At 47.3% G+C, this 23,231-nt stretch overlaps 1 protein-coding gene across 1 annotated transcript in view; it reads right to left on the bottom strand.

Annotated features, from left to right (window-relative positions):
• Positions 1–16,139: 16,139 nt before the first annotated feature.
• Positions 16,140–23,231, bottom strand: part of DRAP1 (DR1 associated protein 1) — a 60,315-nt gene continuing 53,223 nt past the window's right edge. Inside the window, exons 4-7 of the mRNA XM_077287475.1 lie at positions 18,692–18,811; positions 17,307–17,397; positions 16,615–16,703; positions 16,140–16,436 (exon numbers count right to left, since the gene is read on the bottom strand). Of these exons, the coding sequence (XP_077143590.1) occupies positions 16,304–16,436; positions 16,615–16,703; positions 17,307–17,397; positions 18,692–18,811 (433 nt within the window). The 3' untranslated portion in view covers positions 16,140–16,303. The remainder of the gene's footprint in view (positions 16,437–16,614; positions 16,704–17,306; positions 17,398–18,691; positions 18,812–23,231) is intronic.

Raw genomic sequence — 23,231 nt, 5'->3', positions numbered from 1 at the left:
CGGCTATTTCTAGTGTTGGTGTTAGGATTAGGGATTGCGGTCAGTAAAGCTACCACCTCCTCAGAGCTTGTCCATGATTTATTTTACCCACCAGGTCATATCAGTGCTGCTCCGTTACCACCAGGTCATAACAGTACAGCTGGCCTGCAATGTGTTAAATGCATCTCTAAAGAGGGAAAAGAAAGTTCTGAGTCATTTTTTTTTTTCCTTTGTAGCTTGTTTTGTCTTTTTTTTTCTCTCCCCTTAATCTTTGGGTGGTTCAGGATTTTGGTACTGATATGGAGGTTCAGGGTCTGTCTTCGCGTGTTGATCATCTCGCTGCAAGGGTACAGAGTATCCAAGATTATGTTGTTGAGACTCCGGTTTATGAGCCTAGAATTCCTATTCCTGATTTGTTTACTGGGGATAGATCTAAATTTTTGAACTTCAAAAATAATTGCAGATTGTTTTTTGCTCTGAGACCCCGTTCCTCTGGTGACTCCGTTCAGCAGGTGAAGATTGTTATTTCTCTGCTCCGTGGAGACCCGCAGGACTGGGCATTCTCCCTTGAGCCAGGGAATCCTGCATTGCTCAATGTAGATGCATTTTTTCAAGCACTCGGAATGCTTTATGACGAACCTAATTCTGTGGATCAGGCAGAAAAAATCTTGCTGGCTCTGTGTCAGGGTCAGGAAGCAGCAGAAATTTACTGCCAGAAATCTAGAAAGTGGTCTGTGCTTACAAAATGGAATGAGGATGCCCTGGCAGCTATTTTCAGAAAGCGTCTTTCTGAAGCCCTTAAAGATGTTATGGTGGGGTTCCCCACACCTGCTGGTTTGAACGAATCAATGTCTCTGGCCATTCAGATTGATCGGCGCCTGCGTGAGCGTAAGGTGGTGCACCATATGGCAGTGTCCTCTGGGCAGAGTCCTGAGCCTATGCAATGTGATAGGACTTTGACTAGAGCAGAACGGCATGAATTCATACGTCAGAATGGGCTGTGTTTTTACTGTGGTGACGCTACTCATGCTATTTCTGATTGCCCGAAGCGTACTAAGAAGGTCGCTAGGTCTGTTACCATTAGTACTATACAGCCTAAATTTCTCTTGTCTGTTACTCTGATTTGCTCATTGTCGTCCTTTTCTGTAATGGCATTTGTGGATTCTGGCGCTGCCCTGAACTTAATGGACTTAGACTTTGCCAGGCGCTGTGGTTTTTCCTTGGAGCCTTTGCAGAGCCCTATTCCCTTGAGGGGGATTGATGCTACACCACTGGCCAAGAATAAACCTCAGTACTGGACACATTTGACCATGTACATGGCTCCAGCACATCAGGAAAATATTTGCTTTTTGGTGTTGCATAATTTGCATGTTGTTGTTGTGCTGGGTTTTCCATGGTTACAGGTGCATAATCCGGTGCTGGATTGGAAATCTATGTCTGTGACTAGTTGGGGTTGCCAAGGGATGCATTGTGATATTCCTTTGATGTCAATTTCCTCTTCCCCCTCTTCTCAGGAACTTCAGTTTTTGTCGGATTTCCAGGATATATTTGATGAGCCCAAGTCTAGTTCCCTGCCTCCTCATAGGGACTCTGATTGTGCTATTAATTTGATTCCTGGCTGTAAGTTCCCTAAGGGCCGACTTTTCAATCTGTCTGTGCCAGAGCATGCCGCTATGCGGAGTTATGTAAAGGAGTCCCTAGAGAAGGGGCATATTCGCCCGTCTTCGTCACCGTTGGGAGCGGGGTTCTTTTTTGTTGCCAAGAAGGATGGCTCCTTGAGGCCCTGTATAGATTATCGCCTTCTCAATAAGATCACGGTCAAATTCCAGTACCCTTTGCCTTTGCTTTCTGATTTGTTTGCTCGGATTAAAGGGGCTAGCTGCTTTACCAAGATCGACCTTCGAGGGGCGTATAATCTTGTTCGTATTAAACAGGGTGATGAATGGAAAACAGCATGTAATACGCCCGAAGGCCATTTTGAATATCTGGTGATGCCTTTCGGGCTCTCTAATGCTCCATCTGTGTTTCAGTCCTTTATGCATGATATTTTCCGGGAGTATCTGGATAAATTTATGATTGTATATTTGGATATTTTGGTTTTCTCCGATGATTGGGAGTCTCATGTGAAGCAGGTCAGGATGGTATTTCAGATCCTTCGTGCTAATGCACTGTTTGTGAAGGGGTCTAAGTGCCTTTTTGGAGTTCAGAAGGTTTCTTTTTTGGGTTTCATTTTTTCGCCCTCGGCTATTGAAATGGACCCTGTTAAGGTCCAGGCCATTCATGATTGGACTCAACCCACATCTGTGAAGAGCCTTCAGAAATTTTTGGGCTTTGCTAATTTTTATCGCCGCTTCATTGCTAATTTTTCTACTCTGGTTAAACCTCTGACCGATTTGACAAAGAAAGGTGCTGATGTGGTGAATTGGTCGTCTGCGGCTGTGGAGGCCTTTCAGGAGCTTAAGCGTCGTTTTACTTCTGCCCCTGTGTTGCGTCAGCCAGATGTTTCTCTTCCTTTTCAGGTTGAGGTTGACGCTTCTGAGATTGGGGCAGGAGCCATTTTGTCTCAGAGAAGTTCTGATGGCTCTTCGATGAAACCGTGTGCTTTCTTCTCCAGAAAGTTTTTGCCTGCTGAGTGTAATTATGAAGTCGGCAATCGAGAGTTGTTGGCTATGAAGTGGACATTTGAGGAGTGGCGACATTGGCTTAAGGGAGCTAAGCATTGCGTTGTGGTCTTGACTGATCATAAGAATCTGATTTACCTCGAGTCTGCCAAGCGGTTGAATCCTAGACAGGCTCGATGGTCTTTGTTTTTCTCCCGTTTTGATTTTGTGGTCTCGTATCTTCCGGGATCTAAGAATGTGAAGGCAGATGCCCTTTCTAGGAGTTTTCTGCCTGATTCTCCGGGAGTCCTTGAGCCGGCTGGTATTCTCAAGGAGGGGGTGATTCTTTCTGCCATCTCCCCTGATTTGCGGCGGGTGCTTCAGGAGTTTCAGGCTGATAGACCTGACCGCTGTCCTGTGGGGAAACAGTTTGTTCCTGATAGATGGACTAGTAAGGTAATTTCTGAGATTCATTGTTCTGTATTGGCTGGTCATCCTGGGATTTTTGGTACCAGAGATTTGGTTGCCAGGTCCTTTTGGTGGCCTTCCTTGTCGCGGGATGTGCGTTCTTTTGTGCAGTCCTGTGGGACCTGTGCCCGGGCCAAGCCCTGCTGTTCCCGTGCTAGTGGGTTGCTTTTGCCTTTGCCGGTCCCTGAGAGGCCCTGGACGCATATTTCCATGGATTTTATTTCTGATCTTCCTGTCTCTCAGAAGATGTCTGTCATCTGGGTGGTTTGTGACCGGTTTTCTAAGATGGTCCATTTGGAACCTTTGACTAAGTTGCCTTCCTCCTCTGATTTGGTTCCATTATTTTTTCAGCATGTGGTTCGTTTGCATGGCATTCCCGAGAATATTGTGTCTGACAGAGGTTCCCAGTTTGTTTCTAGGTTTTGGCAGTCCTTTTGTGCTAGAGTGGGCATTGATTTGTCTTTTTCTTCAGCATTTCATCCTCAGACAAATGGCCAAACGGAGCGAACCAATCAGACCTTGGAAACCTATTTGAGATGCTTTGTGTCTGCTGATCAGGATGATTGGGTGGCCTTCTTGCCGTTGGCTGAGTTTGCCCTTAATAATCGGGCCAGTTCGGCTACCTTGGTTTCGCCTTTTTTTTGTAACTTCGGTTTCCATCCTCGTTTCTCTTCAGGGCTGGTTGAGCCTTCGGACTGTCCTGGTGTGGATTCTGTGGTGGACAGGTTGCAGCGGATTTGGACTCAAGTGGTGGACAATTTAACGTTGTCTCAGGAAAAGGCTCAACGTTTTGCTAACCGCCGTCGGTGCGTTGGTCCCCGGCTTCGTGTTGGTGATTTGGTCTGGCTGTCTTCTCATCATGTTCCTATGAAGGTTTCTTCCCCTAAGTTCAAGCCTCGCTTTATTGGTCCTTATAAGATTTCTGAAATTATTAATCCGGTGTCTTTTCGTTTGGCCCTTCCAGCTTCTTTTTCCATTCATAATGTGTTCCATAGATCTTTGTTGCGGAGATATGTGGTGCCCATGGTCCCCTCCGTTGACCCTCCTGCTCCGGTGTTGGTTGACGGGGAGTTGGAATATGTGGTGAAGATTTTGGATTCTCGTCTTTCGAGGCGGAAACTTCAGTATCTGGTCAAGTGGAAGGGTTATGGCCAAGAGGATAATTCTTGGGTTTTTGCCTCCGATGTCCATGCTGCCGATTTGGTTAGTGCCTTTCATCTGGCTCATCCTGATCGGCCTGGGGGCTCTGGTGAGGGTTCGGTGACCCCTCCTCAAGGGGGGGGGTACTGTTCTGAATTCCGTTCTTGGGCTCCCTCCTGTGGTTATGAATGGTACTTTTGGGAGTTCTGCCCTTGGGCTCCCTCTGGTGGTTTCGAGTGGAACTGCTGCTCCTGGAGTCTGGCCTGACAGCTGCTTTCACTAATCGGCTTCCCTGGCCTTGCTATTTAACTGGGCTCTGGTCTGTAATTCATGCCAGCTGTCAATGTTTTTCTGGGTTAGACTCAGTCCTCTCCTTGGAATTCTCTGATGGCCTGTCCATGTCAGCATAAGATAAGTTCTTGCTAGTTCTTGTACTTGCTGTTCAGTTCAAAGTTATGTCTCTTTTTGTCCAGCTTGTCATTATGAAATATTCAGGCTAGCTGGAAGCTCTGGGGAAGCAGATTTGCCTCTCCACACCGTGAGTCGGTGTGGAGGTTATTTTTTGTAAACTCTGCGTGGATTTTTTAGTTTTTAATACTGACCGCACAGTATCCTTTTCTATTTCTGTCTATTTAGTCAGAATTGGCCTCCTTTGCTAAAATCTGTTTTCATCTCTGGGTGTGTCATTTCCCTCTCTACTCAGTCAATATTTGTGGGGGGCTATCTTTCCTTTTGGGAATTTCTCTGAGGCGAGATAGTTTTCTATTTCCATCTTTAGGGGTAGTTAGTTCTTAGGCTGTGACGAGGCGTCTAGGGAGTGACAGGAACGTCCCATGGCTATTTCTAGTGTTGGTGTTAGGATTAGGGATTGCGGTCAGTAAAGCTACCACCTCCTCAGAGCTTGTCCATGATTTATTTTACCCACCAGGTCATATCAGTGCTGCTCCGTTACCACCAGGTCATAACAGTTGAGTCAACTTTAATCCATGTCAACTGGCTGCAAGTGTGATTTAGTTATTGCCAACACCTGTTAGGTGCCACAGGTAAGTTACAGGTGCTGTTAATTACACAAATTACAGCAGCATCACATGATTTTTCGAACAGTGCCAATACTTTTGTCCACCCCCTTTTTTATGTTTGGTGTGGAATTATATCCAATTTGGCTTTAGGACAATTCTTTTTGTGTTTTTTTTCATTTAAGACAAATTAAATGAAGATAATAATACCAAAGAATGTGTTTGCAATCATTTTCAGGAAGACACTGAGTATTATCTGACATAATTATAGGGGTGTGAATACTTTTGGCCATGACTGTAGCCTTAAAGGCCCTAACCGCGCGTTTTTTATTATGCCCCATATGGTGAAGTCCGATGGGCTTTATCCATCAACGTCCTCCCACTTGCTTCGTGTGGATGATGGCGTCCTATGTAGTGATGAGTGCAAGTGATCGTTACCCGAGTTTGCCCAGGAGTGGTTGGGTACGCACCGAGAATCGCGGGTGCTCGACTGACATGTTCAGGTCCCCGTGGCCACATTTTGCGGCTGTTAAACCCCACATGTTTTGGGTCTGTGCAACAGCTGCAAAACACGTGGCTGCGGAGACTCGAATATGTCACTCGAGCACCGGCGATACTCCGCGCTTTCCCGATCCCAAACTCGAGTAGGAGAACTTGCGCTCATGACTAGTCCTAAGTAATCCACGCAGCTTTCCCCAATCTTGCTCTTGTGCGGGAAGCTAACACCTGGCGGTTCCTCTCGTACTCTGAAAACCAACTGAGGAGGAGAGGGGGACCGCCCCTTTTATTTCTGTAGGTTTACTGTTCCTAGGGGCAGATCCCTCTCTCTCATGTGGGTGCTGTTGTGGCGAATGGTAAAATATATATTTATTATATAAGATAATTAAAATTACTCAATACAAAGACACAGTGCCCCAAAGAGGGCGAATAACCACAATGTATATAACACAATAAACAAGATAAGGTGCTATATCCCCTAATCTATAAGGTATATTCCTAGAAAGGCTAAGATGACTATGTCTGCCTATTTATGACTGACTATACTCACATCAGGTGATGTGACAAAGGGTGGGGGCGTGTGTGTGGGTGTAGAACGGTCAAAGAACCCCTACGCGCGTTTCACTCGCAACTTCGCCAGGGGGCCTGTTTAAGAAAAAGAGACATTTACTCCCCTTACCCCTACTCTAGTGCTAGCTCCGATCTTTATCAAGCTTTAGCGATATCGTCACCACTACACTGCACATAATTGTATCCGTCAATCACAGGGCTCAGTGATGATGATGTGATAGTTGAGTTGCAGTCATAGGTCAGCTTTTGCTTCAATTTTGCAATAAAAAAAAAATACTGAAAAAAAAAAATCATAATACGAATAGTGTGGCAATACTCCCTAAAGCATACACTACACAGTTTACCTTATAATCATAAATTGGCTATAACCTTTAGAGCAGACAGTACACCATTTAGCGCAATTAGTACACCGTTATTGCAATGTTTTGTGGCTGGCATTCTTAGGACGGAGCCGATGCTGCAGAGAGCGTGCAGCAAGATGTCCTCTGTGGGGGACGCAGAGCACCTACAGGTGGAGGTGCCCGAGCAGCAGAGGCAAAGCAGCGGTAGCAACCGCTTGAGAAGCGGCAGCGGTGTGGTACGGGGCAGCAGCACTCAATTGCCCCAGCGTCACGCGGCGATTCACCTCCTCCGGAACCGGTACTCCATTGAACAGCTTTGGGTGAGTGTGTGATCTGCACCTAGTAGCTGAATTGTCCTGTTTTTGTGCTTTGCTGTAGGTTAAAAAAAACAACCAAAACTAAACACAAGCAGTGTGCTTTATGCACAGTACCTTTGCCAGACAGCTATGTTAAAAAGCTTTGCCAGGCTTGTATATGCCAAACCTTAGAGGATGAGGCTCCCCTCCGTACATCTGACTTAAGAGCTGTTATCAGGGAAGAGATTCAATGCTCCCTTAAAAGCAGATGGCAAGGAAAATAGGGATTTTTGTTTACTCACTGTAAAATCCTTTTCTCTGAGCCACTCATTGGGGGACACAGTGTATGCTGCTGACACTAACGGTCCTGTGTCCCCCAATGAGTGGCTCGGAGAAAAGGATTTTACGGTGAGTAAACAAAAATCCCTATTTCTCCATCGCCACATTGGGGGACACAGGACCGTGGGATGTCCAAAAGCAGACCCTGGGTGGGGAATAACAACCCAACAGTGTAAACTTATGGCACCTGCTGTCTACAGGTGCGTGACCGCTGCCTGCAGAATATGCCTGCCCAGGCTTGCATCTGAGGATGCCTGAGTATGGATATTGTAATGCTTTGAAAAGGTGTGCAGGCTAGGCCAGGTTGCAGCTTTGCAAACCTGCTCTGCAGACGCTTGATTTCGAATGGCCCAGGAAGCACCCACCGACTAAGTCTAGTGTGCCCTGAGGCCCGCAGGGATAGGCTTGCCTCTGACTCGGTAAGCCTCTTGAATGGTCGACCGAATCCATCAGGCGATTGTCAACTTAGAAGCGGCCAGTCCCTTCCTGTGTCCCATCGGGAGCACGAACAGAGCATCCGTCTGGCGAAAGGGTGCCGTCCTGGACAATTACTTCCTGAGAGCTCTGACAATATCCAAGGAGTGAAGAGCCTTCTCCACGCGGTGCTTTGGAGTAGGGCAAAGAGACGGAAGTACGATAGCTTCATTGAGGTGGAAGGAAGACACCACCTTCGGAAGGAAAGTGGGGGACGGTGTGAGGACCACCTTGTCTCGGTGGAACATAAGGAACGGCGTCCGACAGGAAAGAGTAGCCAACTCCGATACTCGTCTGATCGAGGTAATAGCGACGAGGAAGGTCACCTTCCATGAAAGAAGAGATCGAGGGATGTCCTGCAACGGCTAGAAGGGAGATTCCTGCAAGACACCTATGACCAGATTAAGGTCCCAAGCCTCTAGAGGCTGTAGGGAGGCACCAAGTGAGAGACTCCCTGAAAAAACGTTCTGACCTGAGGCTTGGAGGCGATTCTTTGTTGAAAAAGGACTGACAAGGCCAAGACCTGCCCTTTAAGGGAACTCAGCGAAAGCCCCAACTCCAGGCCGGATTGGAAGAAATCCAGGATGGTAGGGATGTTGAAAACCATCAGGGAGCGACCTTTGCTTCTGCACCAATCAAAGAAGAAACTCCAGATCCGATGGTAGATGCGCAATGATACCGGCTTTTGGGCATTGATCAAGGTGAAAACTACCTCACGGGAGAAACCTGCTTGAGTCAGAACCCAGGATTCAACAGCCATGCCGTCAAACACAGGGCCCCTGAGTTCTGGTGGTAAATCGGGCCCTGAGAAAGTAGATGTGGACGATCTGGTAGGCGCCAAGGAACGTCTGCGAGGAGCTGGACCAGCTCTGCATACCACACCCTGTGAGGCCAATCCGGGGCGATGAGAATCACCGGGACACCCTCTGCCTTGATCTTCCTGATTACTCTGGGAAGCAGGGGCAGGGGGCTTAACCAGGGCCACGCTTAGTAACCCGATGTTTACCCTGGTTACCGGTGTAAATGTAAAAAAACCCAAAACACTACATACTTACATTGCCGTGTCTGTCGCATCCTCCGGCGTCCGCTTCCCTGCACTGTGTAAGCGCTGACCCTGAAGCAGAGCGGTGACATCACCGCTGTGCTTTGCTTTCCGGCCGGCACTGACACATTCAGTGCAGGAAGCTCTGAGCAGCAGCGCAGATGCCGGGGGACGTGACAGACATCAGAGGGTGAGTATGTAGTGTGGTTTTTTTTACTTTTACAATGGTAACCAGGGTAAATATCGGGTTACTAAGCGCGGCCCTGCTGTAACTTGTTACATTGTCGGAAAAGATTCTTACGTGGCGATCTGAGAGTATGGGCTGTTTGTGCTTCAATGCTTGCCATACGGCGTAGAGCTCTCTGAAGTTGGATGATCTGCTTTTTATGCTTTCTGGCCACTTGCCTTGCAAGATTCTGCCCTGCAGATGAGCTCCCCAGCCCCAAGCGCTGGCGTCCGTAGTGATAACTACGTAAGGGGAGGTGACCCACAGAACTCCCACCTTTAAGTTCTCCGATCGTGTCCACCAGACGAGAGATCTTCTTGTTAGACCGTTCAGCCTCAATGGAGCCTCTAGGGAAGACTGGCGGCGATCCCAAGCTGACAAGATCTGCTTCTGTAGATGTCTTGAGTGTGACTGCGCCCACCTGACGGATGGTATGCAGGCTGTCATTAGGCCTAGAACCTTCTTAGCCATTCTTATGGTAACTCGATGTTCCAATAGATACCAGACCTGAGTCTGAATTATCCTTCTCTTGACTGCGGGTAGTAAAGATATTCTGCGTCTGGAATCCAGGTGCACCCCCAGGAAGGTCTTCCTTCGTTCTGGTAGAAGATCGGATTTCTGCCAGTTTAGTACCCAGCCGAGATGCTCCATCAGTGCGATAGTCCGCTCTCTGTGATCTTCCAGGAGCTTTACGGAATCTGCCACAAGAAGGAAATCGTCCAGGTACGGAATTATTATGATGCCTTGTTTCCTCAGGAAGGCCACCATCTCTGATACAAGTTTGGTAAAAATACGAGGAGCGGAAGCCAGACCGAAGGGGAGGCCCTGAAACTGATAGTGGCAGGTCCGGGTTGGCAGGGCTACAGCAAATCTCAGCAGGTTCTGAGATGAGGGATGTACTGGGACCTGGTAGTAGGCCCTTTTTAGGTCGATAGTACACATGACCGCATTTTGGTTTATAAGCGGAATTGCTGACCGAATGGATTCCATGCGGAACCTTCTGTATCTCACCCATGCATTCAAAGGCTTTAGATTTATTATTGTGCGGGTGTCGCCTGATGGCAGCGTGACCGTGAACAGGGAAGAGTAGTGGCCTTTCCCCAACTCTGACTGAGGGACAGGAATTATTACTTCTGTCCTGAGCATGTCCTGTAGATCTTTTAGTATAGCCGAATCTGGTTTGACTATCGTAGGTGTAATGTATCTTTCTGGGGGAGGTGAGTAAAGTTCTATGCTGTAACCTTCGGAAACAGTACTGAGAATCCATTGATTCTGAGTAATCTGGGCCCAATTTTCTGCGAACATACGGAGCCTCCCCCCAATGTGAGTGGCGTCATAGAGATTTATTTTTATAGGATGGGCTAAAGAAAGATCCCTGTTCCTATTACTCTGTCCACGGGAGCCTCTGTAGGATCCTCTTCTGGACCGACCCTGACTTTTAGGATCAAACTGCTTTCTGGAGAAGAAACCTCTCCGAAAGGGCTGGGAACGTTTAGGTTTGTCCTCCGGAAAACCTTTCTTTTTATCGGACGCTGACTCAAGGATAGAGTCCAAAGCCGGTCCAAACACCCTCTGTCCTGAAAACGGAATAGAGCAGAGTTTGGATTTGGAAGCATTGTCACCAGACCATGACCTAAGCCACACCGCCCTCCTAGCTGCATTGGATAGTGAGCTATTACGGGCTGAAAATCTGACTGATTCAGCTGTCATATCAGATAAGAAAGCCATTGCAGACTTCATTATGGGAAAGGAGTGCAAAATATCTGATCTGGGGGTCTTATTGGATAACTGCTCTTCTAACCGCCCCATTCATAAGTACATAGATCTGGCCACCGAAGTGGCCGCTATGTTTGTTCTAATCCAAGCTGCAGAAGCCTCCCAGGCCCTGTCACGATTCACACCGTGACTGTCAAGATCCCTTAGCCGCTGCCTACAATATGTCACGGATTGGGGTGACTTTAGACCAGCAGACGGCTATCACATGTGCAGGGGGGCTTATCCTAGTTATCCCTCCACTGCCACAATGTGATGAAAAAACACACACGAGGCTATTGACCTCTTAGTTTACAGCAGGGGCTTATTTTAGGTATCCCACTGCTCTTCAGTATACCATGAACTGCAGGGATTTGTGTCTATCCCGCTTACAGTTCCACTTAACACTTGCAGCTCTCTGGCGCCCCCCTTACTCTCAGGTCAGACTCGGTACTGCACCTGGGGTAATTAGTCGCCAGAAAGGCTGCCTGCTATGTACTGGCTATTGGGCGCACTACAGCAACGCGATAACTACTCCCACTCAGGCAGGAACAATAATTATCAAGCCGCAGTCGCTACATTGACCCCCCAACAGCCTGCACACGGTATCGCCGCCACCAGCTCCGATTAAACTGTCCGGAGCAACCCAAAACAGTAGCGTAATTCCCTTCAGAGACAGGGTACGGTTTAGGGCAGGAAGAACGAACTAGTAATAAATATTATACCCCATAAATGATTTTTAGGCAGTGTTTATAAAATATTTCACAAAGATGTTACAAATGAGACAATTGCAAATATGTACAAGGTAATTATAAAAATAAAAGGATTAAATGAAGAAAAGGTAACACTCACATATTCTCAGATCATTGCATTGCAGGCTAGGCTAGGAGCTTTCCATCTATCCCAGTGCATTGGCACTCGCAGTCTGGTCGCTTCAGGTAAAAACTCACAACTCCCCCCCTGGAAACCTGCCAGCAACTTTATAACCTACAGCCTGTGACCTCACAGAAAGGGCTGGTTTTTCCAACCCCTCCTACTTCTTCAGTATTGCTCACTGGGCATTAAATATATCTGATGCCCGTAACTTCGCTACAGAACATAAAATAATCGCACCCTACCCATCGTTCATCTCATAGTATCGTGGGCATTCCGATGAGATCAAATATGTCCTATTTGTCACGCACACTGACAGAGAAATCCCTACCTCTGTACCAGATGGAGCTACAGGCCTGTGATTAGAGTGATGCGTAGATCCTCCGAGTGTGATTATGACGATATATTTTGGTGTTCGTAACTTAACCGGTTTGCATAATATCTTCCAAAAACAGAACAAAAGACTTTCATTTTCTGGAAGGTTCTAATCTAGTTAAAGCTGGGCACTTTCCCCCCACAAGAAATACTGGTCGTAAATACCTTTCGTCAATAAAACTCCCCCACAAGGCAAGCTCTTCTACACAGTTAGAAACACAGGGAAGGAAAGAGAACCAGAGAGAAGGGGGGTTTCTTAGCCCACATCCTGGGCTGACAAGAGAAACTAAACTTATATGATATTTCATACCATATCGTGACAGGCCCTTTTAAGAAGGATGTCAGCCTTCTTATCCATAGGGTCACGAAGACTGGAGGAGTCTTCGAAGGGTATCACAGTCTTTTTGGTGACCTTTGCTATGGGAACGTCAATTTTAGGGATCTCTTCCCATAGCTTGACTTCCTCCGGATCAAACGGCAGGCGACTTTTGAAGTCACGGGATAGCACTAATCGGCGCTCAGCCTCCTTCCATTCCTCTAGGACCATAGCTTTGATATGATCACTAATGGGAAACACAGTCAGGTTTCGTGCCACAAGTCCCCTGAACATCAAGTCCTGCTTGGACTGTGGTTTAGAAGTATCTTCGATTTGCATCGTATTTCTAACAGCCTGGACAAGTTCATCTGTCTCCTCGGACTGGAAGAGATACTTCCTGGCTCTGTCCTGGTTTTCTACAGGAATTTCTCCTTCCTCTTCTGATAGCGAATCCCTGAGCTCAGAACCTTCATCAGAAGAATACTCTGGCTCCCCCTGGACTTCCTCCTTCCTGGCGCGCTTGCGACCAGATATGGGACTGGCAGGCCGAGAATGCGAAAGGCTGGATATAGAAGCCTGCACCTCTTCCCGTATAAGGGATCTCATCTCGGAGAACATTGATGACTGCTCATCCTTCATAACCTTAGACGTACAGGTGGCACAGAGAGTCTTGCCATGGGAGTCTGGGAGTTTAGTATGGCATACAGGACATCTGATGCTCTTCATTGTGGCCTTCCCAGATTTTTTTTTGGCTGTGGCCGGGGGAGCAGCGGGGTTTCCCCTTATCCTAAACAATATAAGATAGGGAGTAATAGGCTAGAGGGAGCGAGGAGTTTAGAGAATACAAAGGGTGTACTGCCCAGGGCAGGCTTACCCCTTCCTCGTCGTTTCTGTCTTCCATAGCCGGTTCCTGAGGCAGACGATACCGCTCCTGATGCAGGTGCTGGACGCTAACACAGAAGCGACCGCTCTGACAGCGTTCTCCAGTTGGAGCGTCTGCTTTCCCCGCTCATAGAACGCCACTGGAAGTGACGTTTCGCCGGCTCCTTGAGACCGGAAGTGTCGCGGCTCCCCAGACACGGAAGTGCCGACTGGCTGTAGCGTCTCCTGACCGCGCGCTCTGCCGGATGGAGGCCTGCCTGGATCGTCGCCACGTCCTGAACCGATAGCCCCCCAACGGGGGGAGTGGTTCAATCCCGGAGCATCGACCCACTCCGGGTCTCTGGGGTAGAGGGACTCCCCTCCGGGGAGTTTCGACCCTGAGCCGCTTGACAGGGGGAAGGATTGGAGGACCGCTCGATCCCCCTGAGCTCGGTAAATTGCTGCTTCTCTACGTGTGTCCCTCCATACAGGGACAGGAAAAACACTGAGGATTGGAGGGTGGAGCCGGATATTTAAACTCTCGTGTGTTTCCTGTCCCTGCAAGGAGGAGAAGGACGTCCTCCAAGGTGCTGTCAGTAGGGACGTCCTGGAAAAGTTTCTAACGTTCCATCAACATCCCCTAACAGATCATGTTCATATTCCGGCAATTCTGGAATTCTTGCAGAAGGGCCGAGAATTGGGGTTGGTAGTGAATACCCTTAGAGTTCAGGTGTCAGCTTTATATAACAGCAACATGGCGGGAAATAGATGGGTCTCTAGATTTATTAAGGTACTGAGCTTAGTAACCCAGTTCATATTGCTAGATTGCTGCCATGGGATTTGAACTTAGTGTTAGATGCATTAACACAGCCTCCCTTTGAGCCGTTAGGTTCTGCCTCAATTAAGGTTCTGACCCTAAAGACAGCCCTTTTGTTAGCCTTAACTTCTGCTAGACTGGTCAGTGATATCCAGGCATTATTAGTGGACCCTCCCTATCTAATGGTCTTTCAAGATAAAATTGATTTGAAGCCAGACCCAGCATATTTAGCAAAGGTAGCTTCTATATTCCATAGAAGCCAGGAAATATATTTGCCATCCTTTTACGATAATCCAGTTACAGCAGAACAGAAGTGTCATACTCTAGATCAGAGGTCCCCAACGTTTCTAACCTTGAGAGCCACATTCAGCTCTGAGAGAGGGTCGCGAGCCACAATCAGTTCTCGCCCCCTCACAATAATGGTAGCCAAAGCTTTTCCACAAAAATCAATCACCCCAAAGCAGTATACAAAAATCCATGGGTTCCTACAATACCCCCATTCAGTGTTCTCCTATAAAGCACTCCCAAGACACATCCAGCTTCAAACACCTCCTCTTAAATAATCTCAAAACCCCTCAGACCATTATATGTGCATCCAGATCTGCTCTTTTGTGCAGGGTTGCTCACAAAATTCACCATTTTCAGATGTGCTCTTCATAACTGTTTGCTACAACTGGAGCTAATGCACCAAGCTGACAGACAGCCGCGAGCCACAGTTCATGGGACCGCGAGCCACATGTGGCTCCCGAGCTACAGGATGGGGACCCCTGCTCTAGATGTTAGAAGAGCAGTATTAGAGTATCTAAATAAAACACAAAGCTGGAGGCAGAGTAGGACTCTTTCTGTTTCTTTCCAGACTTATTTTTTGTGCGCCGAGCTGGCGTTTTTAATGATACCATTTTGGTGCAGATAAGTGCTTTTGATTGCCTGTTATTGCATTATAATGCAATGTCACGGCGACAAAAAAAAACGTAATTCTGGCGTTTTTAATTGTTTTCTCGCTATGCTGTTTAGCGATCAGGTTAATGCTTTTTTTTTTTTAAATTGATTGATCAGGCGATACTGAACGCGGCGAAACCAAATATGTGTATGTTTGATTTTGTTATTGTTTTATTTTGGATGGGGCGAAAGGGGGTGATTTAAACTTATATATTTTTTATTTTTATCATAAAAAAAAAAAAAAAATTGTTTTAAAAATTAACTTTTGCCATGCTTCAATAGCCTCCATGGGAGGCTAGAAGCTGGCACAACTGGATCGGCTCAGCTACATAGCAGCGATCATCAGATCGCTCCTATGCAGCCGAATTGCAGGCTAGCTATGAGCGCCGACCACAGGGTGGCGCTCACAGCAAGCCGGCATCAGTAACCATAGAGGTCTCAAGGAGACCTCTGGTTACTATCCTGATAAATCGCTGACCCCCGATCATGTGATCATGCACGGCCGGAAGCGGTACTTAAATGCCGCTGTCAGCGTTTGACAGCGGTATTTAACTGGTTAATAGCGGCGGGTGGATCGCGATTTCACCCGCCGCTATTGCGCGCGTACAAAACAGCTGAGATGTCGCAACTTTGATGTGGGCTCACCGCCAGAGCCCACATCAGAGGGGGAGACACGACATGCGCTGTACTAGTACGGCGCATGTCGTGAAGGGGTTAATCAAGTATGTTTCTGTGTGAAGTATGTGCTATATAATAATAATATGCTACAGTGAACGCAGGAGAAAGATGCCCCAATGGATAGCGTGTGGCTGTAATATAATGGCTGCAGTAGGAGCCTCCCCCCACCTCTGCATTAGGAAACACTGATTGTTAAATCTCACCCTATTTTGCAATTGACTAATCAGTCATTCACTAGATCAAAATGGAACTGAATTAACAGAAAAATTAACTCCGTTAAATACACACAAATTTCTCGAGAAAAGAATGAAACAAAGTGGAATCAGAAGCAGGTAGGTAAAAAAAAATAAAATGTAGTGTTATTTACTTGTCTCAATTTCAAAATATCAAAATTGCTGTATGAAAGGACATTAAAATCTGTATGCACAATCCTAATGTACATTTACCTTTCCCTGGTCTCCTCTGGTAGTTTTCCTTTTGAAGCATCAGCATGATGTGTGAATGACAACCAAGTCTTGTGAAATAACAACAAAAATCGGTTTCCTCCACCTCCTTTTTTAATAAACTTAAGAACACATTTACCCCCCAGCCCTCATCCAACCCAGGGGCCGATGGGCCCAATTTAAAAACCAAAACAATAAAAGAACAAAAACCAAAGTAAGCAAATAAATGAAAACGGAATTTGAACTGGTTTGTCCGGAGGCTACGAGTCATAATCTTCCTCTTCGTCACAGCCAGCGGGCAGCGATGGGGCTGGCATAGTGGGCAAAGCAGCAGGTGCCGAGGGCATGACTGGTACGGACTGAAAATGTCGGAAGGTTGGAGCTGGAGGAGGACTGAAAATAAAATTAGAAAAAAACAAAAACCAATAATGAAATGTAAGAAATAAAAGACCAATGTATGTATACACAATTATATTTTCCCCCCAATGTTCATGCATAACTCTAGAGCTGGGTTGTATCAATTTCTAACACTCCATTTATACAAGTCTTCAATTTGCGCCACATACGTTACCTTTGAAATGAGACTTGGGATTGAATATTTGCAGGTGGGGCCGGACACATTTCTTCGTCACCTTCCGACTCGGTGCCTTCTGAGTCGTCCTGTTAAAATTAAACTTCTGATTAACTTGCAGAATAATTGCCCTTAAAAGAGGTTGTCCACTACTTTTACACTGATGGCCTATCCCAAGAATAGGTCATCAATGTCTGATCGGCTGGGGACCGTAACTCGGCACCCCGCCGATCACCTGTTACCGGTGTTGCTGGCTACAAGTACTCACTTGCCGAAATGCTCCGTCTACTTGAAGTGAACGCCACAGGGTACTGCACACCTGCCTTCTATTGATTTGAATAGGAGTCAGATGTACAGTACCCAGCGGCGGCCAGTACAAGTAGACGTACTTGTACTTGTTTGTACTTGGTTTTTATTATGTATACCCCTCCTCACATGTAAAGCGCCACAGAATAAATAGCATAATAATAATAATAATAATAATAATGTCTTACAGAGAAGCCTATAGCAAAAATACATGTAAAAATTACCTGAGTTAAAGGGGAAAAAACAAAACCAAAACAAAAAACAACCTACCACAAATTAACATTTGAAATATAAATAAGTTTTCAAATATTTTTTCTTACAAGATTTTAAGAACAGCCCTAGAGTACCCAATTGTCCTCAAAAATTTGTTTGAAAATAACACTCACCTCTTGCTCGGAGTCCGTTTCTGATTGCTTTTTATCTTTTCCTTTCATTGCTGTCCCTCCATTTTTTCGACTGCTTCCTGGTTTGCGACCCCTTTGATAAATATATAAAATCAGTGTCTGTGGTTAAAAGCCAAATGCAATTGCAAACCACAAATGGGCAATGTGAGAGCGTGCCATCAGACTAGAAAAATCTGCTGCAAATACTGATGTTTATGCAGGGAAATTATTACATAAAATAGGCGTATTTTTGCATGTTTTTTTGTTGCGTATTTTTTCCTCCTTCATTAGTATGGGTGTAACTTGCTGCACAAATGGCGCAAGAATGGATACAATGCGGCAAGGGAAAAATAAGCACTGTGAGCATGAGACTTCAAAAATCTCATTCGCTTTGCTTGTACAGTAAAACACTATGGTTTTCTACAAAAACAAAAAAAAAAGCAACCTGTGAAAATACCCTAACGGAATACAGAGGGGAAACTAAGTTACCTTGTGCAACTGCTTCCTTGTTCCCCTGCTAATCTCCTAGCCCGTGCCATCAGCCTGATTTTACGTGTTGCCTCTGATGATCACTGTATTCCTGCCATCGACAGGAGTACGATCATTCAAAAAAGAAATGGTTTCCGGTCACTGATTAATTTACAGAGCAGATATTGTGTACAGTGTCCCCAAATTCAGAAGGAGCTGTAAAGCGCAGGCAGTGGACAGTAAAGCCTGTGATCTTAAAGCAATATGTCCGACCTCAAAGATTTTGAAATAAAATCCCCAAAACAACTCCGATCACGAAAAAAAAACCCCAAAAAAACACAACACCACCCAAAAGAAAACTGACCTCTGCAGCACCAACACAATCTGAGGCTTTATGCATATTATCAGGCAATTTGTTTTTATTTTTAAAACTGAATATGGCCGAACCCTTGTGTTTTTTGCCACTCTTATTTCCTCAGATCGTAAGCTTTTGAGAGCAGAAACTTTTCCATCTGTTTGAACGGTGAGGCTATGTGCACATGTTCAGGATTTCTTGCAGAAATTTCCTGAGCAAAACCGGACATTTTCTGCAAGAAATCCGCATGCGTTTTTTTTTTTTGTGTGCTTTTGACGCGTTTTTTCCGGAGCTTCCCAATGCATTAAATAGCGGGAAAAACGCGAAAAATCCGCAAAATTAATGAACATGCTGCGTTTTTTACCGCGATACATTTTTTTTAATGGAAAAAAATGCATCATGTGCACAAAAATTGCAGAATGCATTCTAAATGATGGGATGCATAATGTATGCTTTTTAAATGCATTTTTATAGCGAAAAAAAAAAACGCGAAAAATCCGCAACGTGTGCACACAGCCTAAAAGATGATAATTACTATCATTATTAAATGAAAAAACCTTGGTACCTCCGTGACACCTTTTCCCCTTCCGTGTGATTGTCTTCATTCTCTCCCTGCATGTCTGGGACAGTGGCGACGAGATCCTTTAAGAAGTCAAACTGCTGCTCCAGCTCTATACACTGCTTCCTGCGAGGATGAAGATGGGAGGAGGTGGTTAGGAAATCAAAGTCAGGAATAATAGCAATTACTTTCCAACAATCCTTTTGCAAATAGAGCAACTCATGGGAAGCGATAGAATGGCATTAAACCACTTTTGTAAAAAAAAAAAAAAGTGTGGTTAGGTCAACGACAAGTAATGCTGAAATGTCCTAGTAGTGGACAACCACTTTAAAGCAAACAGGTCAGCCACAAAAATGCTATTTACCTGTAGGTAAAGTGGTAACCTGCAAAAGGGCATTTAAACAATGCTAAGCTGGTTAACTTAAGCACAGGTACAGGAAGAAAAAGGAGATTTTTGTGTACTCACCGTAAAATCTCTTTCTCTTAGCCTCTAATTGGGGGACACAGGACCATGGGTGTTATGCTGCTGTCCACTAGGAGGCGACACTATGCATAATCTGAAAAAGATTAACTGTGGCTCCTCCTGTGCAGTATACACCCCTGGACGGCATCAGCCTTCTCCAGTTTTGTGCCAAAGCAGTAGGAGGAACGTAACATGAATAACATAATTATGCCTGTAAGAAGGCAACTATGTACGAGCTCAAGAAACAATATGAGAACTCAGTTACAACAGCCCGGAAAGGGCAACAGGGTGGGAGCTGTGTCCCCCAATTAGAGGCTAAGAGAAAGATTTTAAGGTGAGTACACAAAAATCTCCTTTACTCTGTCGCCTCATTGGGGGACACAGGACCATGGGACGTCCTAAAGCAGTCCCTGGGTGGGAAGCAATGGACGAATATTGTGCAGACAGGCCCGTACACTTAGGGCACCGCCGGCTGCAGGACACGTCTACCCAGGCTCGCGTCCGCTGAGGACTGGGTATGAACCCTGTAGTGTTTAGTAAATGTGTGTAAGCTAGTCCAAGTGGCCGTCTTACACACTTGTTGTGCCGAAGCCTGGTGCCGAATGGCCCAGGAGGCCCCTACCGCCCGTGTAGAGTGTGCCGTAATACCGGCTGGAAGAGGAGAATTCTTAAGGCGGTACGCCTCTTGTATGGTGGATTTGATCCACCTGGCAAGAGTAGCTTTGGAAGCTGGCATACCCTTGTGACCGCCTTCCGGAAGGAGGAAAAGAGAATCAGACCTCTGGAAGGACGCAGTCCTAGACACGTATATACGCAAAGACCTGACAAGGTCAAGCGTATGCAGAGCCTTCTCCACTCTATGAACCGGAACCGGACAAAGGGATGGTAGTGAATTTCTCATTGAGGTGGAAGTTGGACACAACCTTCGGAAGGAAGGATGGGACCGTACGAAGAACTACCTTGTCCTGGTGAAATGCCAGGAAAGGCCGTCTGCAGGAGAGTGCTGTCAGTTCAGACACCCTGCGTAGCGAGGTGATTGCCACCAGGAAAACCACCTTCTGGGAAAGAAGGCGGAGCAGGACCTCCTTAAGGGGTTCGAAGGGTGGTTCCTGCAATGCTGTCAGGACCAGGTTGAGGTCCCACGTTTCTAGTGGTCGTCTGTAGGGGGGAACCAATCGGGAAACCCCCTGAAGGAAAGTCCTTACTTGCAGCTTGGTAGCAATGCGCTTTTGGAAAAGCACTGAGAGGGCTGACACCTGGCTCTTAAGCGAGCCCAATGACAGCCTGGCCTCCAGACCCGCTTGGAGAAAACCAAGAACTTTGGGTAGGGAATAAGGGAGTGGGATCTGGCCACGAGATTCGCACCAGGTAAAGAAAGCTTTCCAGGTACGGTAATAAATCTTGGCAGAGGCTGGTTTCCGTGCTCTGATCATGGTTCCAATGACATCTGTCGAGAGCCCTGCCTGGGTTAGAACCCAGGTCTCAAGGGCCACGCCGTCAAATTGAGAGCCCCTGAGTTCTGGTGGTAGAACGGCCCTTGTGATAGAAGATCGTGGCGGTCGGGGAGACGCCAAGGGGTGTCTGCTGTGAGTTGTACGATGTCGGCGTACCATGTGCGTCTGGTCCAGTCCGGTGCAATGAGGATGGTTGGAACTCCCTCTTTTTTGATCTTCCTCACCACTCTGGATATCAGGGGGAGGAGGTGGAAAAATGTACAGAAGCTGGAACTGGGTCCAGTCCTGAACCAGAGTGTCAGCTCCGAGCGACCGCGGATCGTGTGTTCTGGCAATGAAGTTGGAGACCTTGGCATTGAAATGGGATGCCATTAGGTCCACATCCGGGGTCCCCCAGCGGAGACAGATCTGTTGAAAAATTTCGGGATGGAGAGACCACTCTCCCGAGTCTATTCCTTGTCGGCTGAGGAAGTCTGCTTCTCAGTTGTCCACACCCGGAATGTGGACCGCCGAAAGAACCGACCCTGTGTCCTCCGCCCAGCGGAGGATATGTGACACTTCCCGCATCGCCTGGGTACTGCGGGTCCCCCCTTGATGATTCACATATGCCACAGCCGTGGCATTGTCCGACTGTATCCTGATGTGAGAGGCTGCCAGTAAGTGATGGAAGGCCCTCAATGCCAGAAGGATGGCACGAATTTCCAGGATGTTGATGGGCATGGTCGCTTCCGCTGGGGGCCACTTGCCCTGTGCCCTGTGGTGTAGGTGCGCCGCACCCCAACCCGTCAGACTCGCGTCGGTGGTCAGAACCTTCCATTGACCTGAGAGAAAGGATTTCCCCTTTGCTAGCGAGGTTGGCTTGAGCCACCAGTGCAGGGACCTCCTGGTTGACGACGTTAGCTGGAACTCCCTGTCGAGAGAGAAGGGATTCCTGTCCCAGGACTTGAGAATGGCTAGTTGGAGAGGTCTGAGGTGAAAATGGGCAAATGGGACGGCTTCTATTGCTGCTGCCATCTTGCCGAGGACTCTCATGGCAAACCGGAGAGATCGATGGGGTTTGCGGAGGAGGGTGCGAACTGCTAGTCGGAGGGCCAGTGCCTTGTCCTTGGGAAGGAGCACTAGACCCCTGGAAGTGTTGAATAACATTCCCAGGAAGGTCAGGGACTGACTCGGGGTTGGTGATGACTTTTGTAGGTTGATTAACCAGCCCATGCGACTGAGAGTATCGGTTGTGATTGAGACGCTGAGCTCGCAGTCCTTGAAGGTGGGAGCCTTGATGAGTAGATCGTCCAGGTATGGAACGACTACTATGCCTCTGGAATGCAGGACGTCCATGGTTGCTGCCATGACCTTGGTGAACACTCTGGGAGCCGTGGCGAGTCCAAAGGGGAGAGCCACGAATTGGTAGTGGTCCTGGCCTATTGCGAACCTGAGAAACCTCTGATGGGCAGGTGCAATGGGTATATGCAGGTATGCGTCTTGTATGTCTATGGAGGCGAGATATTCTCCCTTCTCCATGGACGCAATGATGGACTGAAGGGACTCCATGCGGAAGTGACGGACCCGTACATATTTGTTGAGCTGTTTTAGGTCTAGTATGGGCCGTACGCTGCCTCCTTTCTTGGGAACTACGAACAGATTGGAGTAGAACCCTCGGAAGCGGTCGGTCGTGGGTACCGGTACTATGACTCCTGATTGACAAAGCGAGGAGACCGCTTGGTGGTAGGCTCGAGCCTTGGCTGGTGGTTTTGGGGGGACAGAGAGGAAGAACCGGTCCGGTGGGCTGGAGGTGAAGTCTATTTTGTATCCGGAAGACACTAGTTCCGTGACCCACCTGTCTTCTGTAATAGGCAGCCAGACTTGATGAAAGCAAAAGTCAGCCGCCTACTGGTGTGGTGTCTTCCGGAGTCCGTGAGTCATGAGGAGGAGAAAGTCTGAGATTTTCCTCCTCTGGGCTTAGACTGGCCTGCTTTTGACTGCCAGGTCTTGTCCGACCTTTACGTCGATCGTGAGTTGTCCCTGCGTGGGGAACGGTTACGATTTTGTACTGGACATGAGACGGACCAGCCGGAGGAATTCCGAAAGGATCGGAATCGAGTTTGGTTACGCTTCTTGTAAGTGCGTTTAGGTTTCAGTTGGGGAAGAGAAGTACTCTTACCCCCTGTGGCGTTGGATATCATAGTGTCCAACTGTTCACCGAAAAGTCTCCCACTGAGGTAGGGGAGGTGCGTGAGGGACTTTTGAGGCTGCGTCCGCTTTCCATTCCCGCAGCCAGAGGATACGCCGAATTGTGATGGCGTTTGATGCTATCCCCGCCACTCCCCTTGCTGAATCCAGAGCTGCCTGGAGCATGTAATCTGCTACAACTGCAATTTGAACCACTTGGTCCGACAGTTCAGGAGCGGATGCTTGGAAGGCTTGTAAATTCTTTGCCCAGGCCAGGATGGCCTTGGCAGCCCAAACTGAGGCGAACGCGGGAGCCAGGGATGCCCCTGCTGCCTCGAAAATTGAACGAGCCATGCGTTCTACCTGCCGGTCTGCTGCGTCCCTGAGGGTTGAGCTATCTGGCAGTGAAAGGAGGGTCTGTGCTGCTAGCCTGGAGACTGAGGGATCCACTTCAGGTGGATCT

This window comes from Ranitomeya variabilis, chromosome 2 (genome assembly GCF_051348905.1).
Source record: "Ranitomeya variabilis isolate aRanVar5 chromosome 2, aRanVar5.hap1, whole genome shotgun sequence".
Taxonomy (NCBI): Eukaryota; Metazoa; Chordata; class Amphibia; order Anura; family Dendrobatidae; genus Ranitomeya; species Ranitomeya variabilis.
The sequence above is the reverse complement of the archived record's forward strand: the minus strand, read 5'-3'. Positions and strand labels throughout refer to the sequence as shown.